The following is a 25,195-nucleotide window of genomic DNA, read 5'->3' on the forward strand; positions in this document are numbered from 1 at the left end:
GACCGACAACTACCGCCTTGACACCACACCCCAAACCATACTCACCTTCCCAGGTTTCCATTCCCCAGTGGCTCTTCAAGTTCCCTGCCTTTGCCCATGTCACCCCCATTCTCTTGGTCACAAGGTCAACAACACACCCATATAACTGCTTTCACTCTCTTTTACTCTTCAGAACTTCCCCTCTGAGATTTAACCCTGTCCCCTCGGCCCCAGGCCCTGTCCAGCTCTGACCAAGTCTTGTGGATGAGGACACTCGTCCCTTCTGTTCCACGTCCACCCCGACTGTGGGGTTCTGGCCATGCCGTCCCAGCCAGACAGCCCCTCCTCAGCCCTCCTCACTCCTGTATGGCCCCAGTCTCTCTAGTACGCTGCCTTTGTCATGCCACTCCCTGGCTCAAAGCCTCCAAAGCTTCCCTGGGTTCCACCAGCCACATCAAATGTGCATTCTTCTGGACCAAGTGAGCCCACTCCTCTTTATTTTCCACGACGACCCCCATTCTACCTGCCCCCTTCCTGTGCCTGGCCTGCTCCTGCCAACCCGGGCCTGGCTGCCATTTGTATCCTTCTAAAGCACCTCTACCATCCCAGCCTTTGGCCTCCATCAGGTCCCACCCAGGCGACCAGGGCAGCCCCTGCAAGTGGCTTCTGTGTCCCAGCTTGCTGCCTCTAATCCACTGTCCACACCGCAAGCCAGGGAGTGATCTTTCTAAAACACACCTGACCCCATCGCTGCCCTGCGTAAAACCCTCCTATGCTTCCCAAACCTTCCAGAACCAGCCCACAAGCCCAGCCTGGCCTCAAGAGTTCCATGATCTGGCTCCCCCTACCCCTCCCTGCGCCCAGCACGCCCTGAGCACAGTTCCAGATACAGTGAACCATGGGACACTTCCCAAGCTCCTGGCAGGCTTTCCTTGCCTCTGCACGCAAGCTCCTCGGCTAGGATCAGCATCCTCACATACTGCGGGAACCCTCCTTCAGGGCTCCCCCCTTCCCTGGGGGCGGGTCCTGGCTCTGGCAGCGGCGTCCCCTCGCCACTCAGGGCCTTCCTTCGGAGTCCTCGATCACTCAGTGTTTCGTGGTCTGTTAACGGGGTCTCCCTGGAGTGTCTGCAGCGAGACACCCCCAAGGGTGGAGCTGTGTCGTGCTCAGCTCCACAGCTGACAGCCTCGGCCTGGAACACACTGGTAATCCACTGAAGGTGCTCTCTGTGGGTTAGCTTGGTCTCCCTGAGCATCAGGGGACATGGCCTTCAACGGCTATTTACTGAACTCTCAGTAAGCAATTCCTGGTGACAGAAACACAAACTAAAGGACAATTCTGTGGAAAGGTAGCACAGCTGGGGGGAAGTGTGCTCTACACGGTTATATCCATGAGAGACCTTCCCACATTTATAACCACTTCCGAGGGTCTGGAGCGTGGGTGCAGATAGCTGGGAGAGTTCTGAGTCCCACCATCAAGCGGCCCCTCGGAGTGCCCCCCAAGGACCCAAGAGCAGCACCTTCTGCAGAGGGCGGCCCGAGAGCCACTGGGCTCTGGCTGGGTAAGGAGTGCCTGTCCCCAGGAAGCACGCCTCCCTTCCCTGCTATCTTGGCTCAGAACATGTAAAGCAAATGGATTTTCTCCCCCAAATCCCTGTGGGTTTGCTGGAATGTCCAGCCTGTCCAGGGCCAGTGCAAGTAAACTGTGATGAGCTGTAAAATATGCATTTTACTGGAGGAAGAACAAGGTCCAGGAGTGACAGGGGACACTCCCTGACACAGAAAGGGAAGGAAGATATCCTGATCTCCTGTGAGAGATGCCAGGGCCTGACCTGGGACGAGAGGGGGGCTTCTGAGGCACGGAGGGTGGTAGGAGGGTGCGGAAGGGTGGCCAGCTTGTCAGAAAAAGACAGTGGGAGGACTTGGGGACACTGCTGTGCATGGGGCTCGTTCAAGAGCCAGACCAGGAATTCAGACAGGGCCCAAAGAATGCCTGGGCAAGCCAGGCCTCCAACTGGACAGCATGAGCTGGGGGCCTGGCGGACACAACGTCCAGGGACGGGAAGCAGGGACAGGCACGGTGGTGACTGGGGTGGGGTGCAGGGTACGGTGCTGGAGAGACACCACAGAGCCTCACCCTGAGGTCAGCCATCCCGACATGGCCAGCCTGTGTCATGTAACTCCCCAGGAGGCATCTGGGCGGAGTCAGAGACACCGTCATATGTGGTCACACTGCTGTGCGCTGGGGTGCCCACGGCATGCACTCTGCGCAAGCGAGGAGGGTGCAGGGGACTGCCGCTGTCTAGGCCTTTGTCTCCCTTGTCCCCAAGCTCAAAGGCAGCAGGACTCCACTCATGTTTGTTGGAGAACCTGCTTTGGAGTAATTTCATCTCTAAGAGCCACACCTAGTCTGAGTCCAGTAGGGGCTCCGTCATCCTGCTGGCCTGCCCACACTCTCCCCCGGCGTCACACAGCCCCATCTCTGGGGCTCCTGTCTGCAAGCCATTCAGCTCCATTGTGTCCCAGAGTCCCCAGACCTCATCTGGTTCACATGCAGGAGAGGGCACAATGGTCCTGAACCCCAGACAGGATGCCAGGCAGCCAAGGAGGGAACCGTGATGCAGCCCTCAGTCCTTGCCCTGCCCCCACCCAAGCAAGCACACAGGGGCTGTGAGAAGCCCTCCAAGTCTGTGGCCCATGTGAGTGGCTTACGTTCCTGCCCAAACATTCTCGAAAGCGAGGTTCAGCGTGACACAGGACCATCATCCTTTCTCTGAACCAATCAAACCCCAAAATGCGGCACAGGGAAGTGCCTAGTGAGGGTGTCCCAGAGGCTGACAGCTCCTCCTCCTCTCCTCTCTCCCTGATGGGACTGTTGACGCTCTCAGCACTCCAACTCATCAGCACTGGGGAGGGTGTGGGCGCTCTCTGGTGCCCAGGATCTGGGCTGCTTGGCTTGTTTGCAGCCCACAGGCGAACAATGAAGAGGCAATGGGCAAGCGCTGGGGTAGAACTTTCTCCAAAGTCTCCACAGAGCATGCCCACAGAGTCAGAAATGCTAGGCTCCCTCCAGGGAAAACATTCCCTCCTGGCTGGGTCCCTGTTCAGGGAGGTGCGGCTGGACGACGACAAGGATCCTGCACAGTTGGTGGGGTGGCGGGCAGCTGGCCTGAGGCGAGTCTGGGGCCTCTGCTCCCTGTAGCCACGCAAGGGCAGGAGGGCCTCACTCACCTGTTGCTGGTTCTCCCGTTGTGAGTGGAGCCGTGCCTGGATGCACTCCCGGGTCTCCTGGAAGGCCTGTCTCTGGGAGACCTCAGCCGGGTAGTGGGTGCAAACACCCACGATGTTGGTGCAGGAGAAAATGAGGACATTGGAGACAAGCTGCAGAGGGAGAGATGAAGACACAGAGCTCAGTCCCGGAGTGGGCACCAGTCACTGGAGCCCCAACCTTGCCCCTCCAGCCCCAAAGCATGGAGGCCCCAGCCCCCACGTTAGCACACACATACCTACCTGCAAGCAAACCAATGTCAAGGATACCCACCCATGGCGGGCCACAGGGAGTAGCCAAGCATACTAGGTCAGGCTCTCTGACTTACTCGAAGCCCAAAGCTTGCCTGGCCTGTGACAGGTTGTGGCCCCAAGGAACCGAGTCTCTGAATAATCATACTGTGCATGCCCACAGCACCAGAGATGAAAAGTTTCAGCCTACCGGTGATGCTGTGAGGGGGCTGTGTATGCAATGGGGGTAGCAGGGGCAGTGGAAGGAAGGTTCCATAAGGGTCATGGGATTTCATTTTTTGAAAGTGTGATAGTGGCCAGCATAGGACAGAGGGCTGCCCTTTTTCAGAGAAACCTGAGATGATTATTTGTATATTAGCTGATTTTCCCCCCAGGAGCACCTGTAAAGGAGCAAGCAGTTGCTGGCTACCATGAGATACCCAGCACTGTGCTGAGCCCTCTGGGGACCGAGAGAAGGATAAGGTCCCTGGCCAGCAGGGGTCAGTGCCAACAGTGGGTCCCCTCTCCTCGTCCTGGGCTTCCATTCCTTCTCTGCACCAGTGCTGAAGCCCCCTGACAAGTCCAGCACAGCAGCTGGCGAGCAGACACACTCTGCCTCGCTCTCATGCCCTCCTCTGTGCCGATGGAGATGTGTGTGGAAGAATACTACCGCCCCTCGGGTCGCAGAACAAGGCTGGAATTCTTTGGAAAGGAGTATTTACTGAAAAGCTAAGGGAAAACAGAACACAACACTACACACCCCACAAAAGCAAGTTTACACAGCACGTTTCTGATCCCGGCAAAGGTGCTATTGAGACAAGCTTTATCTTGGCAGGTGCAGTTCCTGGGATATCTGGGTAAACTGATGCTGGTCCTGCCCTTGCCTCAGGCCACACAGGGCAGAAGCCACGCAAAGATGGACTCCATCACTCCCTCCAAAAACTTAGTTCTTAGTCTCCACGACAGAAGGGAACCCCAATTGGCCCCCGGCACCTTCTGCTATATCTCCTGAAGCCCTCTGGGACTTCAGTGCCTGGCAGCAACCTGGCAGACATCCGTCCATGCTCTTCTTCCAGGGACTTCTTTGTCTCTGGAACCTAGAAGTCCTGTCCTGCACTCAGGTCTGCATTCCCCCTGAAGGCCTTCCCCACCCCAGCTCTGAGGTATGCTGACCCCCACCCAGGGTCCTTGGTCAGCCTAGGCCTGGAGGCCATGGGGGCTCCATGCTGGATGCGGTGCCATGTTTCCTTGGACATATCGTATACTGTGATTGTCCCAACCCGTGAACAGAAAGAGACTTTGTCTTTCCCATCCCAAAGTCCTGCTCTCTCCTTGGTTGCACAGTAAATTCTGGTTTCCTAGCCAAAGGACACTGTGAGCTCCCTTCAAGCCCCTCCTGGATACCTTCCAGATGCTTCCTGGGTGTGCCTTCAGGGAAGGGGCAAACTGAGATTACAAGCTCCACCAACTCTGATGATGACTCATAACTCCCCCAAACCCCGCCCCAACCCCATCCACCTCAAAATTGTCATTTCGTGTAAAAACACAGCAGAGAAAAACACAACCTACTCATCACAAGGAAAGAAAACCCCTGCTCTACGAAGCTTACAATCCAGGTGAAGAGATAAGTGGTCAAGACTGACAGAGTGCCAGTGATAGGAAGCAGAAACAGCCTCACACCAAGCAAGAGAGAGAGGAGGAGATCATGGGGAGTCAAGAGGAGAACTCCTGGGCAGGCCAGGGCACATTGGCCCTTGGGCTGGGGGCATAGTTGGCAAGTCTGGCAGGCATGAGAAGGGTATACCTGGAAAGAGTATCCATGGCGCTCAGGTCTGTGAGGTACTAGGGGTCCTTGAATAAATAACACAGGCTTTATGATCCTGAGGGAAAGTCCACAAAGAGAAGATGGAGCTGGAAAGGCAGACCAGAGCCAGACTGAAGGGGCATCCGAATGTCAGGCTGAGGAGTCCTGGCACAATCCTTATACAACAGGAGCATGAAGGACTACTGAAGGAAAGAACAGCAAGATGACCACACAGCTTCAGGAAGACTCCTCAGGGGCAAGAGCAGCATAGGAAGTAGGAGACAGGTTAGGAGGCTGCCACAGAAACCCAAAGACCTACATGAGGCTGGAGGCCAGGCAAGGCAGAGCTGACTCAGAAGAAAGAGCCCCCAAAGACCAGGGGGATAAGGTTCAGGAAGAAATAGACAGTGGCCTACAGTATTAACCAATGTGAGTGACCAATGCGACAAGGGTCCAGGAAGCCACTGGGGCCCACTGAGAGACAGGTAAGGAGGAAGAATGAGATGAGGAGGTAAAGGCTAAAGGAGCACTCTTCAGGAAATGCTGGAGAATGTTCTAGTCAGGGGATATCATTTGAAAGGAGAGGAAGGTGCCAGACCACTAAAAACAGGAAAAACTGGGAAGGAAAAGATGAGGAGCTACCCTCAGATAGGATAACATACCATGATAAAGCAACCTGGCCAAGTGGGGTTTATCCCAGGATGGAAGGCTTGTACAACTTTGAAAAATCAATGTAATTAACCATATTAACAGACTGAATAGAAAAACCATATGGTTGTTCCAATAGTTACTATAAAAGTATATGAAAAAATTCAACATCAAGGCAAGATTAAAAAAGAAAAACTCAACAAATTAGGAATGGAAGGGATACTCCCCAATCTGATCAATGGCATATACAAAAACCTACAGCTAACATCATACTGATGTGAAAGACTGAATACTTTCTGCTAAGACCAGGAACAAAGCAAGATTGACCCCTTTCTCACTCTTATTCAGATGGTAGTGGAGGTTCTAGACTATGCAATAAGACAGGAAAAAGAAATAAAAGGCATACAGATTGGAAAGGAAAAAATAAAACCACCTTTATTTGCAGGTGACATGTAGAAAATACCCCCCAAATTCTACAAAACAGCTACCAGAATTAATAAGCAAGTTTAGACATGCAAGAATACAAGATCATAGGATACTAGTTCAATATATAAAAAGCAACTGTATTTCTATATGTAAGCAATAAATAATCTGACATGAAATTTTTTAAAGTACCATTTAAATATCAGCAAAGCTATGAAATATTTGTGTGGAAACCTAACAAAAAACACACAAAACTGTTCACTGAAAACTATAAAACACTGATGAAAGAGAAAAAAAAAAAAGACCTGAATAAATGGAGAGATATACCATATTCACATATTTGGAAAACTCAATATTGTTCAGATGTCAATTCTCTCCAAATTTATGTACAGAGGCAACACAATCATAATCAAAATTCAAGCAGAATTTTTAAAAAGATATTAATAAGCTGAATCTATAATTTATATGGAAAAGCAAAACAACTAGAATAGCCAAAATTATTTTTAAAAAGATGAACCAGTTGGAAGACTCCTACTACTCAATTTCAAGACTTACTATAAACTACAGTAATTAAGACAGTGCAGTACTGGCATAAGGATAGAAATACAGATCAATGGAATAAAGTCGAGAGTCCAGAAATAAACCCTTCCATTTATGGTTAATTGATATTTGACAATGGTACCAAGACAATTGAATGGGGAAAGAATATTCTTTTCAGGAAATGATGCTAGGATAACATGATATCTACATGTAAAATAATGAAATTGGATCTCCTACCTCACACCATATATAAAATTAAAGCAAAGTGGATCAGAGACTTCAATGTAAGAGCTATAGCTATAAAACTCAGAAGAAAACACAAAAGTAAATCTTCATGACCTGGGATTAGGCAATGATTTCTTAGTAATGACACCAAAAGCACGAATGACTTAAAAAAAAAAAAAGATAAATTACACTTCACCAAAATTAAAGACTTTTGCTCTTTAAAAGGCACCAAGAAAGTAAAAAGACAACCTACTTAATGCGAGAAAATATCTGCAAATCATAGATCATACTTTTATTTTTTTGCAAATATATAAAGACAACTAAAGAAAGGACAATCTTTTCAACAAATGGTGCCAGAAAAATTGGCTATGCATATGATTAACTCAAACCTCACAAAATACATAAAAATTTACTCAAAATTTTTCATAGGCCCAAATGCAAAACCTGAAACTGTTAAACTTTCATAGGAAAACATAGGACTTTGGGTTAGGCAGAGAATTCTCATATACAACAGCAAAATCATGATCCATAAAAGAAATGTTAAATTGATAAATCTGACATCACCAAATAATAATAAATTGATAAATCTGACATCACCAAAAATAAATCTGACATCAGCAAAATCATGATCCATAAAAGAAATGTTAAATTGATAAATCTGACATCACCAAAAATAAGTGTTTGTCTTCCAAAACACTGTTAAGATAATGAAAAGACAAGCTACAGAATGGGAGAAATTGTAAATCACATATCTGATAAAAAAGACTTGTACACAGAATTCATAAAGAACTCTCAAAAGTCAACAATAAGAAAACAACCCATTTTTTAAAAGAGCAAAAGAGGGGCGCCTGGGTGGCTTAGATGGTTAAGCATCTAGCCTTGGGCTCAGGTCATGATCTCCAGGGTCCTGGAATCGAGCCCCATGTCGGGCTCCCAGCTCAGTGGGGGAGCCTGCTTCTCCCTTTCTCTCTGCCTCTTCCCCTCCCCCTGCTTGTGCTCTCTCTGCCTCTTTCTCTCTCAAATGAATAAACAAAATCTTTTTTTAATAATAAAAAATAAAAGAGCAGAAGATCTGAATAGATAATTCATCAAAGATGTAAACATGACAAAAAAGCACATAGAAAGATGCTGAAAATCATTAGCCATAAGGGAAATGCAAATTTTTTTAAAAACAATGACATACTACCCAACACTATTAGAACGACTAAAATAAAATTACAAAATGAAAAGAAAAAAGAACTGCCAACACGGGTACTGTCAGGAAGGTAGGCCAACTGGAACTCTCAAACCTTGGGATGAGAAATGAAACATGGTAGAGCCACTTACGAAAACAGTGTGGCAATTTCTCATAAAGTTAAACACATACTTGCCATGTGACCAGCAACCTCACTCCTAGGTATTTGCCCAAATGAAATGAAAAGTAATGTTTGCACTAAAATCCGTGCGGGAATGTTTATGGGGTATGATTCATCTATAAAATGGAGCGATCTAGTGATAACACACAACAACGTGGACGAGTCTCAGACACACGACACGGAGTGGAGGAAGCCACGCTCAAACGGCCATGCGATCACATTTACATGGCATTCTGGAAGAGGCAAAACTGCAGGGACTGCAAACAGACCGGTGGTGACCAGGGGCCAGAGGGAGAGGCTGGCTGCAAGGGCAGCGGGAGGAAACCTTTCTGGGCGACAGAACTGTCACATAGCTTGACTGTGTTCATGGTTACACATCTGTACGCTTCTGTCAAACCCACAGGACTGCATACCAGAAAGGGTGAATTCTACTGCTTGTAAATTGGACTTTAAAAAAACGAATGGCAGTAAGATGTGGGAGGGACTAAAAGAGAGAATGTGAACGCCAGCCGGGCAGAGAAAGAGCAGCCTTTCCTCTGAGGTCAGAAAGAGGGGCCAGACTCTATTTCAGGACATGACCCCTGAGGTAATTATCGCCTGACCGCTGGAGCATCTCAGTCCTAATCCTTCTGGCCTCTCCCGCTGTAATCTGACTCCTACTGCAGCCAGAAGGCCAATAGCAACAGACGTGCAAATCCAGGTAAAACGATGCCCAGTAACCCAATAGGGCTCCAAAGGGCTTTGCCAGCTTAGTGTGTCTCCGTGGTCCTCTCTCTCATTCACTAAACACAAAACAGGGTGAGCAGTTCCCCAGTGCTGGGGTGTGAGACGGGGATCTTGGGCCAGGTCATTGGGAAGGGTGGTTTCAGCAAATTTCACCTGAGAGTGAACAAGTAAGACATGAATGTGTTTGTTACACACACACACACACAGCACTCAGCAAAAAAGCAGAATCTGTCCCCAGTTCTCATAGATGCTAAGGCTCCTGGGCAAACATGTGATGAATGGAGAGGAGGCATCAGTAAATTCGGGCGGAATTCTGCTTAAAGCCTTCTTCTAGGAAGGAGTCTGTAGCTTAAAAATGATCTCACACCTCGAGCACAAGGGTCCAAATGCTGACTGGCTTTCTTCTCCACTAAAAACAATTTTCAATTACTGAGCCCCTTGCAGACACAGTAAAAGCATAAACCTTGTCCTTATGTAAAAGACTTAATTAGTAAATAATAACAGGTATCATTCACAACAGCAGGGCAATAAGGCCTAATTAAGGGTTTGTAGGTTTTCCTTGCATCGACCTCCAGGGACATATCTAACCGCACGGAACGTGTGCACAGGTGTGTATGTGCACGGGCATGTACGCCTACACCAGGTAGAGCACTGCGGAGACCCAACAAGACAGCAAACCTCAGCCCTGGGATTCGCCTCAGCATCTGCTTTAAAACAAGCCCAGGGGCGCCTGGGTGGCACAGCGGTTAAGCATCTGCCTTCGGCTCAGGGCGTGATCCCAGCGTTGTGGGATCGAGCCACATCAGGCTCTTCTGCTATGAGCCTGCTTCTTCCTCTCCCACTCCCCCTGCTTGTTCCCTCTCTCGCTGGCTGTCTCTATCTCTGTCAAATAAATAAATAAAATCTTTTAAAAAAAATAAAAAATAAAAAAATAAAAAAAATAAAACAAGCCCAGCAGCCGGTTTGGGTCCAGGTGGTCTCAGGACCACACCGGGAGAAACCCCCGCTAGAGGGGAATGTTTGGAATTCTAGTCCCCGCCCAGAAACCCAGGGGAGATACCTATGAATATTTAACCACTCTGGCGGCAGTGGTGGCGGTGTTTCTAAAACCCCAGCGCTTTTGGAAACCCGATCTCTCGCTGCCCAAAGGCTGCAGGTTTGATTGGGCCCAGGGTGAAGCTATGGCGCTCGGCGTGCGCAGCGCCTCCTCGTGGAGGCTGAAAGCGATCCCAGCAGCAGGCCTTCGGCCCTGCACACATTACTGCCTCTCTGACTTTGCAGGAGGCTTGCTACTTGCCACTCCTGGGAAAGGTGCAAAGCAAAGAGCGAGGAGGAACGAACAGGTTTGGAATAGAAGGAAATGAGCTGGAGAAGACCCTCTCACAATTGGCTATCTGGCATGGCTTCTCTCCTGGACAAGTCAGTTTGCCTCTTGCACTGTGATTCATAGGGTGTATCTGGTGGCAGCGACAGTGGCAGAGATAAGGAGTCAGAATACCCCAGGGAACCAGCTCTGGAGATGTTAAGTTACATGTGAATTTCAGATAAACAAGGTTTTTTTTTTAGTGTAAGTATGTCCCATGCAGTATTTGGGACCTATTTATACTACAAAATTATTTGTTGTTCTCTGAAATTGAAATTTCGCTGGGCAACCATATTTTACCTGACAATCCTACAAGGGACCCTTTTCAAGCCCACCCTCCCCGAGCTCTGACAACCCTCTCCCCTTCGGCAGGGCCCCAGGACTCTGGGGGTGACCCAGCTCTCACTCTACCCTACTCCTTCTTCCAGATCCTTCTCCACCCTCTGCAGATCTGCACAAACAACCACAGTGCTTTCTCTTCACATCAAAGTCTGAAATCCCGTCAATTAAGGGCAAAAGCCAAATCTGGGATCCGATTTTCCAAATCCACCCATCTGGCCACAAGGGTCCAGACCCCCTCTGGGCTGCTGGGGGCTGAGGACCAGCTCCCCACTGCTCCGGGTATTAGGAAGACAAGAAAGGTCCTCTCCTGGGACCCAAGCCCTAAAGACAGGCGCAGCCCCTCCCGTTCTAGTCCTTTTTCTATTTGCAAACACACAAAACAAGCAACCAAATGAGTCCCAAATAAAAGGAGCTGACGAGCCTGACAGGAGTCTCTTCCGCCTGCCCCAGATTTCATTTGTTCTACCCGGTGACGGTGGGAAGCTCGGGGACCTCAGTGGAATCCTATTATGATACAAAATACAATAAATCAAGGAAGGATAATCTTAAATTATATACTCTTGGAAGTCACATCAGCTCGGTTCCTTGTATACTGTGCCGTGCTCAATGAGGTGTTAAATGGCTTTTTTAAAATATTACATATTTTTAACTTTTTGAAAAATCATAGTGACGCCTCTTAAAAATTTGTCCCTTACGAAGAATAAAGACTGCTCTATGCTTTTTTGGTGATCAAAGCCACATTATCTCTGCTTAGGGGCTTTCGTGATGAGAGCCTCTTTCACGGAGATAGATGGTTTATCTCAATGGCTCTGGGCAAACAAGACCGGGCTCTCTGCGGTCTTCATTCCCATGGGGTCCTGCCCAGAAGGCACATTCTCTTCTCCATTCCAGCGAGGATCCAGTTGCTCAGGGCTTGTCAATCTCTCCTGCTCTGAAAGGCTCTATGTCAGAGATCCCCGTACCACATCATGACACCTGCTCAAAAGCCTGCCATGACTCCCTATCACCAGCAGGGTAAAGCCCCAAACTCTGAGCTGCCACTAAGACCCTCCAAGCCTCATTACAGGCCACATTCCCCTTCTCATCTCCTACCCCAACCATGCGGGCTACCCACTGTCTCTGGAAAATACCAATTTATAATATGATTTGAAAAGTATAATGTTTATTTAATACAATTTCGCTGTCACTACACGCAGGGCATGAAATATTAACCAATCAATAATTAGCATCTGCTTAATACATTTTTAGGAAAGACAAAATAGACTAAAATGTAAAGAAAGACAAGTATCTAGGAACGATTGGGTGCATCAATTTACAGCTTTAAAACACTTTCCCGTGTGCTGTCTCACTGCCTCCTCCTCCCGTCCTTCCGAGATAAGCAAGCTGGGCGGTATCACCCCTCTTTCGCTAATGAGGACACCAAGGCTCGAGGCAGGAGCCCTGTCTGCAGCGACACGGCACCGCGGCGGAGAGCTCAATCACAGATTCTCATTCCAAGTGCAGAGCTCATCCTACTGTACTGGACGAAGCTGTTATTTATCCCAACCTAATTCAGACCTACTTTTGCTGTATTCTATTTAATAAAGAAACACTCGACTTTCTTTCACTCTCGCCCTAGGTGCCCCAGGCCTTCCTCATAGATCCTGGTCACATAAAATGCTGCTGATTAGGGACCTGCTCTCGGCCGCAGCCTCCAAAACTCGCTCTCTCCAAGGAACCGCCACTGTGGGTGACGAAGGCCCACCGTGTACCTCGGAGGAGGCCAAGCCCTTCTCGAGCACAGCTTCTCTTAATTACTTTCTCATTGAGGTATAATTTCTATGCCTTACAACTCACTCTTCTAAAGTACATAATTCAGTAGTTTTTAGTGTATTCTCAAGAATTGTGCTACCATCACCACTATCTAATTCCAGAGCATTTCAACATCCCCAAAAGAAACCCCGTACCCATTAATTACTGCTTATTTCCCATCTGCGCCCCGACCCCCAGCTCCTGTCAGCCCCTAATTCACTTTCCGTCTCGATGGATTTGCCTGTGCTGGACACTTCATAGAAACAGAGGCATATAAGAGGTAACCTTCTTGTTCAGCTACTTTCACTTAGCATAATACTTTCAAGAGCCATCTCTGTTGTGGCGTGTATCAGTTCTACATTCTTTTATGGCCAAATGATACTGCATGGAATGGATACACCACATTTTGCTTCTTTATCCATCATTTACGGGCATTTGGGTTGTGGTGCCATGAACATTCATGTGAGAGATCTTGTGCAGACCTACGTTCTCAGTTCTCTTGGGTATATATACCTAGCAGTGGAATTGCTAGATGTTCTGGACTGAATGTTTGTGTCCCTCAGCCCCAAATGCATATGCTAAAATCCTCACCTCAAATGAAATGGCATTAGGAGGTGGGGCTTTAGGGAGCCGATTAGGTCATGGAGGGTGGGATTGGTGAACAGGATTCGTGCACTTATAAAAGAGAGTTCAGGGACCCCGGAGTGGCTCAGTTGGTTAAGTGTCTGCCTTCAGCTCAGATCATGAGCTCAGAGTCCTGGGATGGAGCCCCACATTGGGCTCCCTGCTCATCAGGGAGTCTGCTTTTCCCTCTCCCTCAGCCCCTCCCCCTGCTCATGCTCTCTCTCTCAAATAAATAAATAAAATCTTAAAAAAAAGAAAAAAAGAAAGATCTCAGAGCGCTCTCTCTAGCGCCCCTTCCAGCCTGTGAGGACACACGGAGAAGATAGCATCTATGAGCCAGGCAGTGGGTTCTCAGCAGACACTGAATCTATTGGTTCCTTGAACTTTGGACTTGCCAGCATCCAGAACTGTGAGAAATAAATGTTTGCTGTCTATGCCACTCAGCTCTTGGTATTTTGTTATGGCAGCCCGAATGGACTAAGATGCTGGGTCACATGGTAAGTCTACAAGAAACATTTTGAGGAACTGTCCAACTGTGTTCCAAAGTGGCTGTGCCATTTTCTACTCCAACCAGAAGTATATGGGGGTTCTGGTTCCTCACATCCTCCCCGATGCTTGTTTTTGTACAACTTTTTGATTAAGGCCATCCTAGTGGGAGCAAGACGGTATCTCACTGTGGTTTGGATTTCCTTAAATTTTAAGGCAAACAGTGACAATAACAAGTGAGATAGTGTGTTCTGTAATTCAGAATAGCTGTGCCTTTAGAGAGAGACGCTCACACCATACAGTCTATATGCGTCATCTTTGGTTACGTATTCCTAGGAAGACAGCAGACCTTGTATACGCATTAGAAAGAGAACAGCTTTCACGAAATAGTACTCTGGCGAGCAGGATATCCTCTCAATGCACTCAACAAACACTGACTGAGCACCCATCGCGCAGCCTTGTGCTAGGAGTCTGGGAAAGCTCAGCCCTGGCCGCCTGGCCCCTGGCCCCCAGGACTGCAAGTCTGGTGACAGAGTCAGGCACATGCACAGAATAGCTGAGAGGACACGCGTGCTACAGGCTTTGCACTCTTCAACTCCAAGTTAGTTTCACAGACACTTGGTTTGCAAAAAATGTGGTAGTGGAGACAACAGTCTTAATATGAAGTGTTTTCTAAATAAACAAGAAATAAGTAGAACTTAACAGAAAAATCAGTAATGTAGATGAGCAAGCTATTTGAAGAAGTAAAACTCCGAATGACTGACAAATGCATGACATTAAAAAAATGTGAAGCCTCGCTAGCAAACCGAGAAATACAAATGAAAACAATATTTGCCTATTAAACTAGCAACACTTTTTTTCATGGTAATGATATTAGCAAGAATGCAAGAGAACAGACACCCTCCATCCATCAGTGGGGATGAGAATTGGTACCACCGTTCTGGAAACCAATTTGGGAATATGGATGAAGAGCCTTAAAAATGTTCATCCTCTCCCCTCGAACACTGTGGGTGAGCATATAAATTGGTGCAGCCACTACAGAAAACAGTATGGTGCTTCCTCAAAAAATTAAAAATAGAAATGCTATATGATCCAGTAATTCCACTACTGAGCATTTACCCAAAGAAAACGAAAACACTAATTTGAAAAGACATACGTGCCCCTATGTTTATTACAGCATTTTCACAAAAGCCAAGATGTGCAAGCAGCCCAGGTGTCCATGGACAGATGAATGAAGATGAATGAAAAAAGATGTGGTATATTTTCACAATGGAATATTACTCAGCCATAAAAAGAATGAAACCTTGCCATTTGTAACATGGATGGATCTAGAGAGTATCCTGCTAAGTGAAATAAGTCAGTCAGAGAAAGGCAAATACCGTATGATCTCACTTATATGCAGAATCTAAAAACCAAATGAATAAACAAAAAAAGCACACACAGAACCATAAATACAGAGAGCAAACGGATGGCTGCCAGGAGTCAGGGCGGGGGGGGGGGATGGGCAAAATGAGTGCAGGGAAGTGGGAGGTACGGGCTTCCAGTCACAGAATGAATAAGTCACAGGGATGAAAGGTACAGCATGGGCGGTACAGTCAATCGTATTATAATGATGCGGTGACAGATGGCAGCTACACTTGTGGTGAGCACAGCGTAGGATCGAGTTGTCCAATCACTATGTTGTACATCTGAAACTAATGTCACATTCTGTGTCAACTGTACCTCAGTTAAAAAATAACATGTTTGTCATCTTTGACCCACAAGTCAGTCCCTTCCCCAGAATTTCTGCTATGCAGAAACTCACTGGCCTGGACAGGGCTTTATATGCAAGGATGATTCGAAAATTTAACATGAGGAACAGAAATGTTGACCTGGAGAAGAGTTAGGAAAATTATGGAGCAGCAGTCTCCTGAAATATGTCAAGGCCTCTACAATGTTTTATTTGAAGAGGATTTAACAACGTGGGGAAATTTTCAAAATCTACTGTCAAGTGGGGGAGAAAGAGAATACAGAGTTGCATACTCAACATGATCCCAGCCTAAAAATACGTGAGTGTCAACAGCGGTAGAAGTCTCTAGGCGGCAGAGCATTGCAGGTATTTTTTCAGACCTTTTTCTTTAGACTACTGAACACTTTCCAACTTTTCTATTATATGTATTACTCTTAAAAAACGATAAATTGATATAAAAAAGGAAAAAAATACATGCTTTTACTGTGAGCAGGGCCGGCTGCGGAAACTTATCGACTCATAGAGGAGATAAGATGAGAATCCAAATGCCTGCAAAACCAGGCTGAATAAGCCAAATGGGGAAAGAGATTCAGAGATTTGATGGGCCCCTGGGTGGCTCAGTGGGTTAAGCATCTGCCTTCGGCTCAGGTCATGATCCCAGGGTCCTGGGATCCAGCCCTGCATCGGGCTCCTTGCTCAGAGGGGAGTCTGCTTCTCCCTCTGCCTCTGCCTGTCCCCCTGCTTGTGTGCGCACTCTAAGTAAATAAAATCCTAAAAATAAATAAATAAACAAGTCATTCGAGGCCGTGGGAACCAGGAAGGCATTATGGAGAGGGCTCTGGAGATGGAACTCAGTGTGGGCAAGATCCAGGCAACCAGGTGGCAGAAACCCCATGAATTAAGGGATGGAGGGACTTTGAAGGGTGCAAGGCTGCCTGGGGAACCCCAGGAAGTAATGCTGACTGGAACAGAACAAGCAAGGGGAGGTGGCCAGAAGGGAGGTGGGGTTCACAGCTACATCGCAACAGATATCTATGTCTGGGTAAGGAGGTGGCACATGACCCAGGAAGCATTAAAACTCTTGGTGGCTGCATTTCCAAAACTAAAAAGTACGCTAAATTTTCAATTTCTAATATGTGCATTCAATAAAGAAAATTTCAACCCACTGCCCAACACAACCAGTGTTAACTGGTTCATTCCTCCTTTCTTTTTTAATCTCCTTACGGTTTTTTGTTTTCATGAAGCTGTGATCTTACTGTTTATAATTTAATATCCTGCTTTTTTCACTTAACATTATAACATAAGCCTATTCCCCCGTTATTACAACTTCTAGTGCTGCAGCCTTTCAGTAGGAAAATGTGACCAGAGCTGCACTTTGGGAATATTAATCTCACGGCTGGGAAGGAAGCGGCAAGGAGGAAGGTGCTAGAAGTAAAGAGGCCAAACAGAGAGCTGGGCAAATGGCACAGATGAGAAGGACCAGAGCCCAAGGGAGGCTAGGTGCCCTGCGAAGAGAAAGGGGAGCAGAGTTCGGGATGTCCCAAGCAAGCATCTCAGAGGGGTGAGTCTCCAGGGGGAAGGGAAGGGGCTTTGGTTCTTAATCCATACAGGGAAGTCCAGGCAGGCACTGGTTTCAGGGTGGGCACAATGAGTAAGACAGTGTCATAAAGCTAAATGGAAGGAAGAGATTCAAGCAAGAACTGGAGAGCCCACAGTCAGGTGCCATGGGAGAGGCTGAAGAGATAAGGAAGAATCCACAGGTGAGCTCGGAGAGAGGGTAGTAGAAGAGGGGCCCAGACCGCAAAGGCGTAAGTCATAAAGGGCCGTGAGGGCGGCAGTAGTGAAGTGACTCCTCGCAGTGCTTGGGAGAAAGTGTGGGTTGTTACCGCTTGGGTGGATACAGCATGGAGCGGAGGGAGAGGCAGGAGAACGGTTTATCCAAAGGCAGAGGGACGGAGTCCTAAAGAGCGAAAGATAGCACGCCATCAGACAGCAGGGCAGTGCTGTCCACGATGGCAGCCACCACCCACGAGGGCCACAAGCTCTTGAAACACGGTGAGTCTGAATTGAGATGTGCTGTAAGTGTAAAACTTACACCAGAGTTTGAAAGAATGTTTTATATTAATTACGTGTTGATAGGCTATTCTGGATATACTGGGCGAAAAAAAAAAAGATATTGCTAAAATTAGTTTCATCTGTGTTTTTTGTTGTTTTTCTTTTTTAATTTTTTGGCTACTGGAAAAATTAAAATTATGTATGCAGCTTTCACTATATTCCTGTCGAACAGCACAGCTGGCTGTAGAACAAAGGGAAGCAAATCAGGAGGGACCTGGAACCCGCCACCATCGCGGGCTGATCTGCAGAATATCAAACTGGTGTTTGGGAAAACTGAGCAATCGGTGAATCTACCTAGAACCCCACCCTTGGGCCTCAGAGAGACTGGCCTCCCTTCCTGTCCTTTAGGGGGTCATTTTCCTGAGGCTCACATTCATTCATCTGCCGGGCTCAGAACTCACTTTGGATGGTGCTCTCCACAGCTGCCACTTGGTCTGGCTTTGGGGCATAAAATGTAAAGGAGAGAAGGGAAGGGGTGGGTGGGGGCTGAGGCTCACCCATAAGACCCCAAGGGACAAGAAGGTCTCGGATGGAAGCCCAGGCAGAGACTGAGGCAGCAGCGGGACCATCTAGCACGTCAACTTCTCCAGCATGTCATGTAACTTGGGGCTTTTGGGAAAGTAGATGGATTTAAAACCATGGGTTAAAGGGGCAGCCTAGGAGCAATGAGTGAATGTCTGGAAGCAGCGTAGTGTAGAAAAAGGACTGGGGACATAGGAAGCTAAGTTCTCATCCTGGATTTGCAAAAAAAAAAAAAAAAGAAGAAGAAGAAGAAGAAAGAAAGAAAACAAAAAGAAAAAGAAAAAAATTATGTTGTGTATCTATAAAACTAGAGAGGCAATGTGTGAAGGCCACGGTCTGTGCCACCTGGGACAATTCACGGAGTAGCCGCAGCCTGAGTCTCCAGCCGCTCAGGCGGGACACTTGTCCTGAACATACTACCACGAATGGAGGTGCCACTTGCAGGATGTTCTATGAAACTCCCTACTTCAAATATTCTGTTCCCAGTTCTCCTGAAATGCAACAGAATGCTCAACACTACAGCATAGAGACAGCTGCTTACAGCTGGAAGTCCTACACAGGTCTCCCTTCTGACCCATGCAGGATCCATGGGGAATCCCAGAGGAAGCTGGGGTGCCTCAGAACCCATGTCAGGCAAGGGCCTCCCCACCCACCAAGGGGTGGGGATCACACGTACAAATGCAGATACATTCCCACCCGAACCAAACCAAGGACGCAAGTTGGGGTGGAGGGAACAGGGGTGACAGAGAGACTGGTCTGGCAGGAGTGCCTTGGAAAGCCTTTCTGAGAAGCTGGGTGGTGGGTCCGCTCACGAATAAACCGCTTCTCATGCAGTTCTCTCATCTCTGGGGTAGGAAGAGTTTGCTTTGTGGCCTGGCAGGAAGTTCGATGGGCTAGCAGTTTATTTATAATGCAGTGCAAATTAGATTTCTCTCCTCCAAAAAATCTCATCTTGGAGAACAATTATCCAGCACCCCCCTCCCAAGATCCCCCCCAGCTTCCTCCTCCCCCTTCCAGGAAAGTCAGACAGGCTTTCATTGTTCCAGGTGAGCCGTGGTGACAGATGAGGATGATGCCAGGCTGTGTAGGTGGAAGGAAGGGGCTGACAAAACGCTGGATTCAGGGGGAGAGAAAAGAGCACCACCAAACCCAGAGTTCTGTTTTCCACCCTGCACAGGTGAGGTGCGAGCTCTCCTCCTGCCCCTCCACCAGCCTCCGCCTGCCCTCCCTCTGGGGCCCATTTTAGGTCTGCTGAATTTGGAAGGAAAACAGAAAAGCTCAAGAGAAAGTGAAACTACCATTACCCTGCTTACCTAACCTTGACTTGGTAGCGGAACACGCTATGGGGCTGTGTCTGTCTGTGTGGAAGGCCCAGGCACCCCGCTCACGACCCAGGGCTGAGGGGAGCCCTGGCGCTGCTCAGGACAGGGCAGTCCTGCCCAGCTCTATCAGGTGCCTCAGCAGAGATTCGGGGACTCCGGAGGCTCCCCCACAGACTGCCTGCAGAGAAAGGCAGGGAGAGACAACAGAAGGAGCCCTGTGCTGGAAATCAGGGGACCTGCAGGCTGGCCTTGTGGCTTTGGGCAAGTCACAGCACCTACTGGAATCTCAAAGCCCTCATCTCTAAAATGGACTGAAGGTCACAAATACCGGTGCTAATAAAATCCTGGTGCAAACACACTACCCACGTAAAGCCCCAGAGCTGGGCTGGCCATGTGTGAGTGGCTGGAGCGGCGAGAGCTGGACAAAAGCCCCGTGGGGCTGGCCATGCCTCCTTCTGCTTGCTAGCACATCGTCCTCCTCCTCCAGGACGGAGCAGACACACAGCAGGCACTCACAAATGCTTGCTAAATGAATAAATGGATGAAAAGGAAGTTGAGGGCTGCTGGGCACTTTCAAGGCCTTGAATATTCCAGCTCACATGAGAAGACAGTCTAGGCCCCCAGCAGTCTTTGCCTCAGACACTGAGCATACACCCAAGGCAGGAGAGGGGGGTACAGGACCCCCATCCACAAGGCTGCCAAGGCCTGAGTCAGAATTAAGCGAAAGGTGGATGACACAGCAGAAGAGGGACACATATAGCACTAACTGACACGCCACTAAGGGCCTGGAGGGGGCTTCCAGCAGGGTGATGAGCCGTGAGACAAATCTGTGTGTCCCTGTGAGTGGGGTGCAAGCTCAGCTGGGCTGGGAACTGGATCTGGGTGTAGCGTTGGGGAGTCCCTTCCTGGCTGGCTGACCGTGGGTCTGTCACTGAGAAATCCCCAGAGGCCGAGCCCGTGAGGGGAGAAAACACATGGAAATGGCGCTCTGGGGAGGCTGGGTGAACAGCAAAGGACCTGGATTACCTCAGGCCCAGCCCTTCTCCTCCCTGGCTCGGCTACCTCAGCAAGTCCTCTGGGGCCCAGGACATTTCATCTTATGTAAAACAGGAGAACGTGGCCCCATGGGTCCCAGCTGCTTCCCAAGGGCCCTGACATCCTGGGAGCCTTCTCTGTGGTGTGACTCAGCGTACCAGAGAGAAAACCATGAGTTGGCCCTGGTCCAGTCACTGCTCACTCCCAGCCATCCTGCTAACAAGGGGCAGGAAGGGCGACTAGGGCTGACACTGAGGCCATGAAGTATGAGGAGCTGGAGGTAAGTCCTCCCCGGGCCAAGGGAAACTGATCCTGGCTGCTGAGGGGTGAGCCATTAAACTCAGCCACTACTGATGCATGCCTGTAGGAAGAGTGGGGCAGACATTCATTTGCAGACTGCCCTCCCCACCCTTACTCTCCAGAAACATACTCTCAGCTTGAGGCCCACCTGGTGAGCTCTAGATTATCACACTACCACCTCTTTCCACCTCTTACCACATCCCTTTAGAGTAGATCACTGACATTAACCTTTCTTATTTTAAAAATCCATTTTTTAAAGGCTATGGCAAAGACTGTTCATGGTCTACCTAAATTCATTCTCCCCTTCTTCAAAATAACACATAGTAGCTGGGCACGCAGCTGCCATCCTTGCAGCCATATGATGATGCTCAGGTCAAAGGGATGTGAGTGGAAGCAACGTGTAAGACTCTCCATCATCGGACCTGGACCAACACCTTTTTGCACTTTCTTCTGGACCAGAACATGGGCAGGCTCCATCCTCCTCCACACAGTGGAGATAATGTCCTTGTAGGTGGCAGAACAACCCCATGGAACTGGACCAGGTCACTTCAACTCTATTTCCTGAGAAAGAAAGAAACTCATCTCCTTAAAGCCACTGTATGTGGGGCGCCTGGGTGGCTCAGTCGGTTAGGCGTCTGCTTTCGGCTCAGGTCATGACCCCAGGGTCCTGGGATTGAGCTCCTGTTGGGCTCCCTGTTCAGCAGGGAGTCTGCTTCTCCCTCTCCCTCTGCCTCTTTCTGCAGCTTGTACTGTCTCTCTCAAATAAATAAATAAAATCTTAAAAAAAAAAAAAAAAGGCACTGTATCTTGGCGTCTCTGTGTTACACAGCTTAGCCTTTACCCTGACTAACAGAATTGCAAACAGCAGAGATTTCTAGATCTGAGCATCCAATGGCAGCCTGAGCCCATCCTTCCTCCTCCTCTCTTAATACTTGCTCCAGCGCAGAAACGAGAAGGCATGACATGCAGAGCGCGTAAGATGAAAGAAGGCAGGATGGGGTTGGAAGTGTGAACATGGGAAGGCCACTTGAAAAACAGTGGACGGTTTCTGAGGTAGTGGTCCTGACAAGAGCTGGGCCCGAGCCCAGACGCCAGTGCAGAGACAAAGCAGACAGAGCGGCTGGGTTCTCGGGCGGAAGGAGGTACAGTGGCTGCACTCGGCAAGCTGGGAAACAGAGGCCCAAAGCAAAGAAGGAGCAGGCTCTGGGTTATCTCAAGGACGTGAAGCACGGTATGGGGAAAGTACGTGGGATCTGGTGTCCGAAGACCTGGGTTCAGGTCTCAGCTCACTTAATAGACAAGTGGTGTTCACTGAGTAACATCCCCTAGTCAGCCCGAGATTCTTCTATAAAACAAGGATGTACTATCTACTTCTCAGGGATGCTGATAAACTAAATAGGGCAATCATATAAAATGTCCAAAAAGCAATGATCTTCCACTGTCTATCTGGGTTTAGATAGAGTGAATTCAAGAAACCGAGGACCCAACCAATCCATCCGCAGTGCCTGAGGGGAGTAGGGACGGGACAGACATCGCCTGTACTTGTCAAGTGCCTTAAAGCACCAGGAACAGTGCTGGGTGCTTGTGCCAGAGCATCTCCCAGGGAAGGTGACACATGACCAGACCTGCGAGGGTTCCGGCCAGGGGCCCCACGGCATTGTGCACGTGCAGCCCAGGCTTGGAGAATGGGCAAGGGCTGGGGGCAAGGCTGCTGCTCCCACGCCTCTTGGGCAGCACCTGAGGGGAAGAGGCCCCCAAAGATAGGGACCACCCCTGCTAGAGAAGGGGCTCCTCTTCTCCGTCCAGAGGCCTCTTCAGGCTCTTGCCTGGGGACAACAGCCCTTCCCTAGAGAGTCCACATGTCCTTTACCTAAAAGCAGGGAGCTGGGAGGCATTTGGAGAGCCTCTAACTCAGGAATGAACAAAGACTCAAGCTTCTCAGCAGGCTCTCGGCTAGCTGCCAGGCCTGGGCCAGCACCGGCTTTTGAAAACCTTATGTTCCCTGTCCGATGGGCCCTCAGTGTTTCCATACAGCACATGCAGGAAAGCGAGAGTTGTCTGAGTACCTCGCCTCAGGAGTAGCTGGGCCTTAGGCTCAGACTGAACTGCGGACACAGTGCGGGATTTTGCAGAGGTTGGGGCAGCGAAGTCTCTGAGGTCTAGAGGAGGACTAGAACCGCCCATATTCCCCTTTTATCCTTGGGCCTGTTTTCTTCTTTCTCTTGTACAACTCAAATTCCTTCTTTTCTTCACAAAATAATTTGAGTTGGTGGAGGAAACTGAAGAGAAACCCAGCCCTTGCCTGGCCCCATAGGCTGTCCCTGATAGCCGCCCCCCACCCTCTGATGAGCCCACCACACAGACCCTTGGGCCCTCAACCCGTCTGGCCAGGGTCCGTCTGCCAAGGGGCATGTCCAGGATCCTTTGTCTTCTCCTGAAGGTGACTTCCTGTGCCAGCTTAAAGCCTTGTCTCTCCCTTAGTTCATCCCCATGTTCCCTGCCACCACACTGACCTCTCTTAGTCCCAGCTGCTTACACCCACCCCAACCCCACTGTGACAAGCCCTCACCTCCTCACTGATCCCTAAAGACTCAGCACACTCTGCTCTGAACCCCGGAACGTGGGCATTTCCCAGGAATGCCATGGGATCCGGGGAAACATCACGATGCCCTGTGGGGCAGCACCTCAACCCCCGAATGACATGGCCATGCTGAGAGCACCCAGACCACAGGAGCCTGGAGAGTGCTTTCTCCTCCCCACCTGGAGGAAGCAGAGTCCCTCCCGGGGCTGAGGTGGATGGAAAGAGCCTGAGTCCTCAGCAAGGCAGACTGGCGCAAAATCCAAGCCAGCAATACCAGATGCTCTCATCTTCAGGCCACGTGACACACCTGGGATGACAGAGCGTGACAACTCGAGGGGAGAGGAATGCAACAGCCCCTACCCAGCCACCAAAAGCCCCCAGGTGCCCTGCCCCACACCAGCAACAAGGACAGGAAAGGCCGGCCAGGCTCATGGCTGGCAACAGCCATTCCTATGGTCTGCCATGGATCGAGGGCTGCACCAAGAAGCCACCACCGGCAGGAAGCCTGGGAAGGTGCAGCCTTTGTAGTCCCCTACTTGAAGCAAACCAGCACTCCCCTCATCAATCAGCTTTGCAAGTCTGAAGGTTTATCAACAGGCCTTTCCTAAGGAGGGCCACAGCTACAGCAGAAAGCAGAGCCTGGAGAAGCCTCCTTGGACCCTGGAGCAGCTGAGCCCTGACCAGCAGAGGGGAGGGCGCAGGTGCTCAGAAACGTGGGCGCTGCAGCACTTGGCCACAGGTTCTCTCCTGGCCAGTCAAGGCCTTCACTCTGAGAAGTATCAACAGCAAATGACCACAGGGTCAGCCAGATAGCTCTCTGGGTGCCTAGACCACATCTCAGAGCCTCAGAACCCCACCCAGTGCCTGGCACGCGGTAGGCACTTGATAAGCATTTGGTGAGGAAGAGAATGGCAAACACGTCAAAGAATGACTGGCTCATCCTAACCATGGCCGTTTTGAGGCAGCAGATATGTACACAAGGAATACAGACCAATTTGACCTCAGTATGAGCTCAAAATAATTAAGAGAGGAAGTCTGCTACAAATCACCCAGTGCATTCCAAACTATCAAATGCATTTAGAAATTCTCTGCTGCTTGGTATTAACCATGCCCACTGGCTTCCTCGCTTAATGCAGCTAACTGGACGGACACCCAGAGGGGTGGGGAACTCTCTTGGAGCCTACGAGTCTCAGCTGGGCTGCTCCAGGAGCCAGAACAGGACGGGGAGCGCGGGGGCTGAGAGAGAGACAGATTCTTCCCACCCCACGGCAAGTCTCACAGCAGCAATGCCCCCCTACCCTGAAGGGCACTGGGACCTGGGACAGAGGTCCCTGTGAGTGCCTCAAGTGCTAGCATGAGCCACCTACATGAACACAAAGCTGTCGCCTGGCACTTGCAGGGCTAGTCCGGCATGCATCAGTGACCCTCGCTGAGCCATGGAACTTGGCCAGCAGCCCCCAGGTAGCACAGGACCAAGCCTGAGGGAGCACAGGCCCTGGGCTGGAGTCCAATCCCATTTCTACTGCAATTACTGCTGAACCTTAGGACACATCTCTTGACCTTTCGGTGCCTATAAAATCAGGGTAGGACTTTCCTGTATTTGATGGAGACGTTTCTTCTGATGGTTATGGTCAACTCCCAACTCTACATATTGAAGGAATCAAATCAGTGTGGCTGGCCCCACGAGACAGGCTCCTTCCCAGTCCCTCCTCGTCCGCATGCCCCTAATGCAGCAGTATTCCCAGTCTTGAATGTCTGTAGCATGTCCAGTATTCCCAGTCTGCAGTC

General features: G+C 49.4%; 1 protein-coding gene across 1 annotated transcript in view; it reads right to left on the reverse strand.

Moving 5' to 3' along the window:
* Positions 1-25,195, reverse strand: part of ADCY5 (adenylate cyclase 5) — a gene marked incomplete at its 5' end in the record, with an annotated part of 143,088 nt that overhangs the window by 54,727 nt on the left and 63,166 nt on the right. The window contains one exon of the mRNA XM_034670712.1: positions 3,210-3,359. Coding sequence (XP_034526603.1) covers positions 3,210-3,359 — 150 coding nt within the window. The remainder of the gene's footprint in view (positions 1-3,209; positions 3,360-25,195) is intronic.

This window comes from Ailuropoda melanoleuca, chromosome 1 (assembly GCF_002007445.2).
Source record: "Ailuropoda melanoleuca isolate Jingjing chromosome 1, ASM200744v2, whole genome shotgun sequence".
NCBI classification, from domain to species: Eukaryota; Metazoa; Chordata; class Mammalia; order Carnivora; family Ursidae; genus Ailuropoda; species Ailuropoda melanoleuca.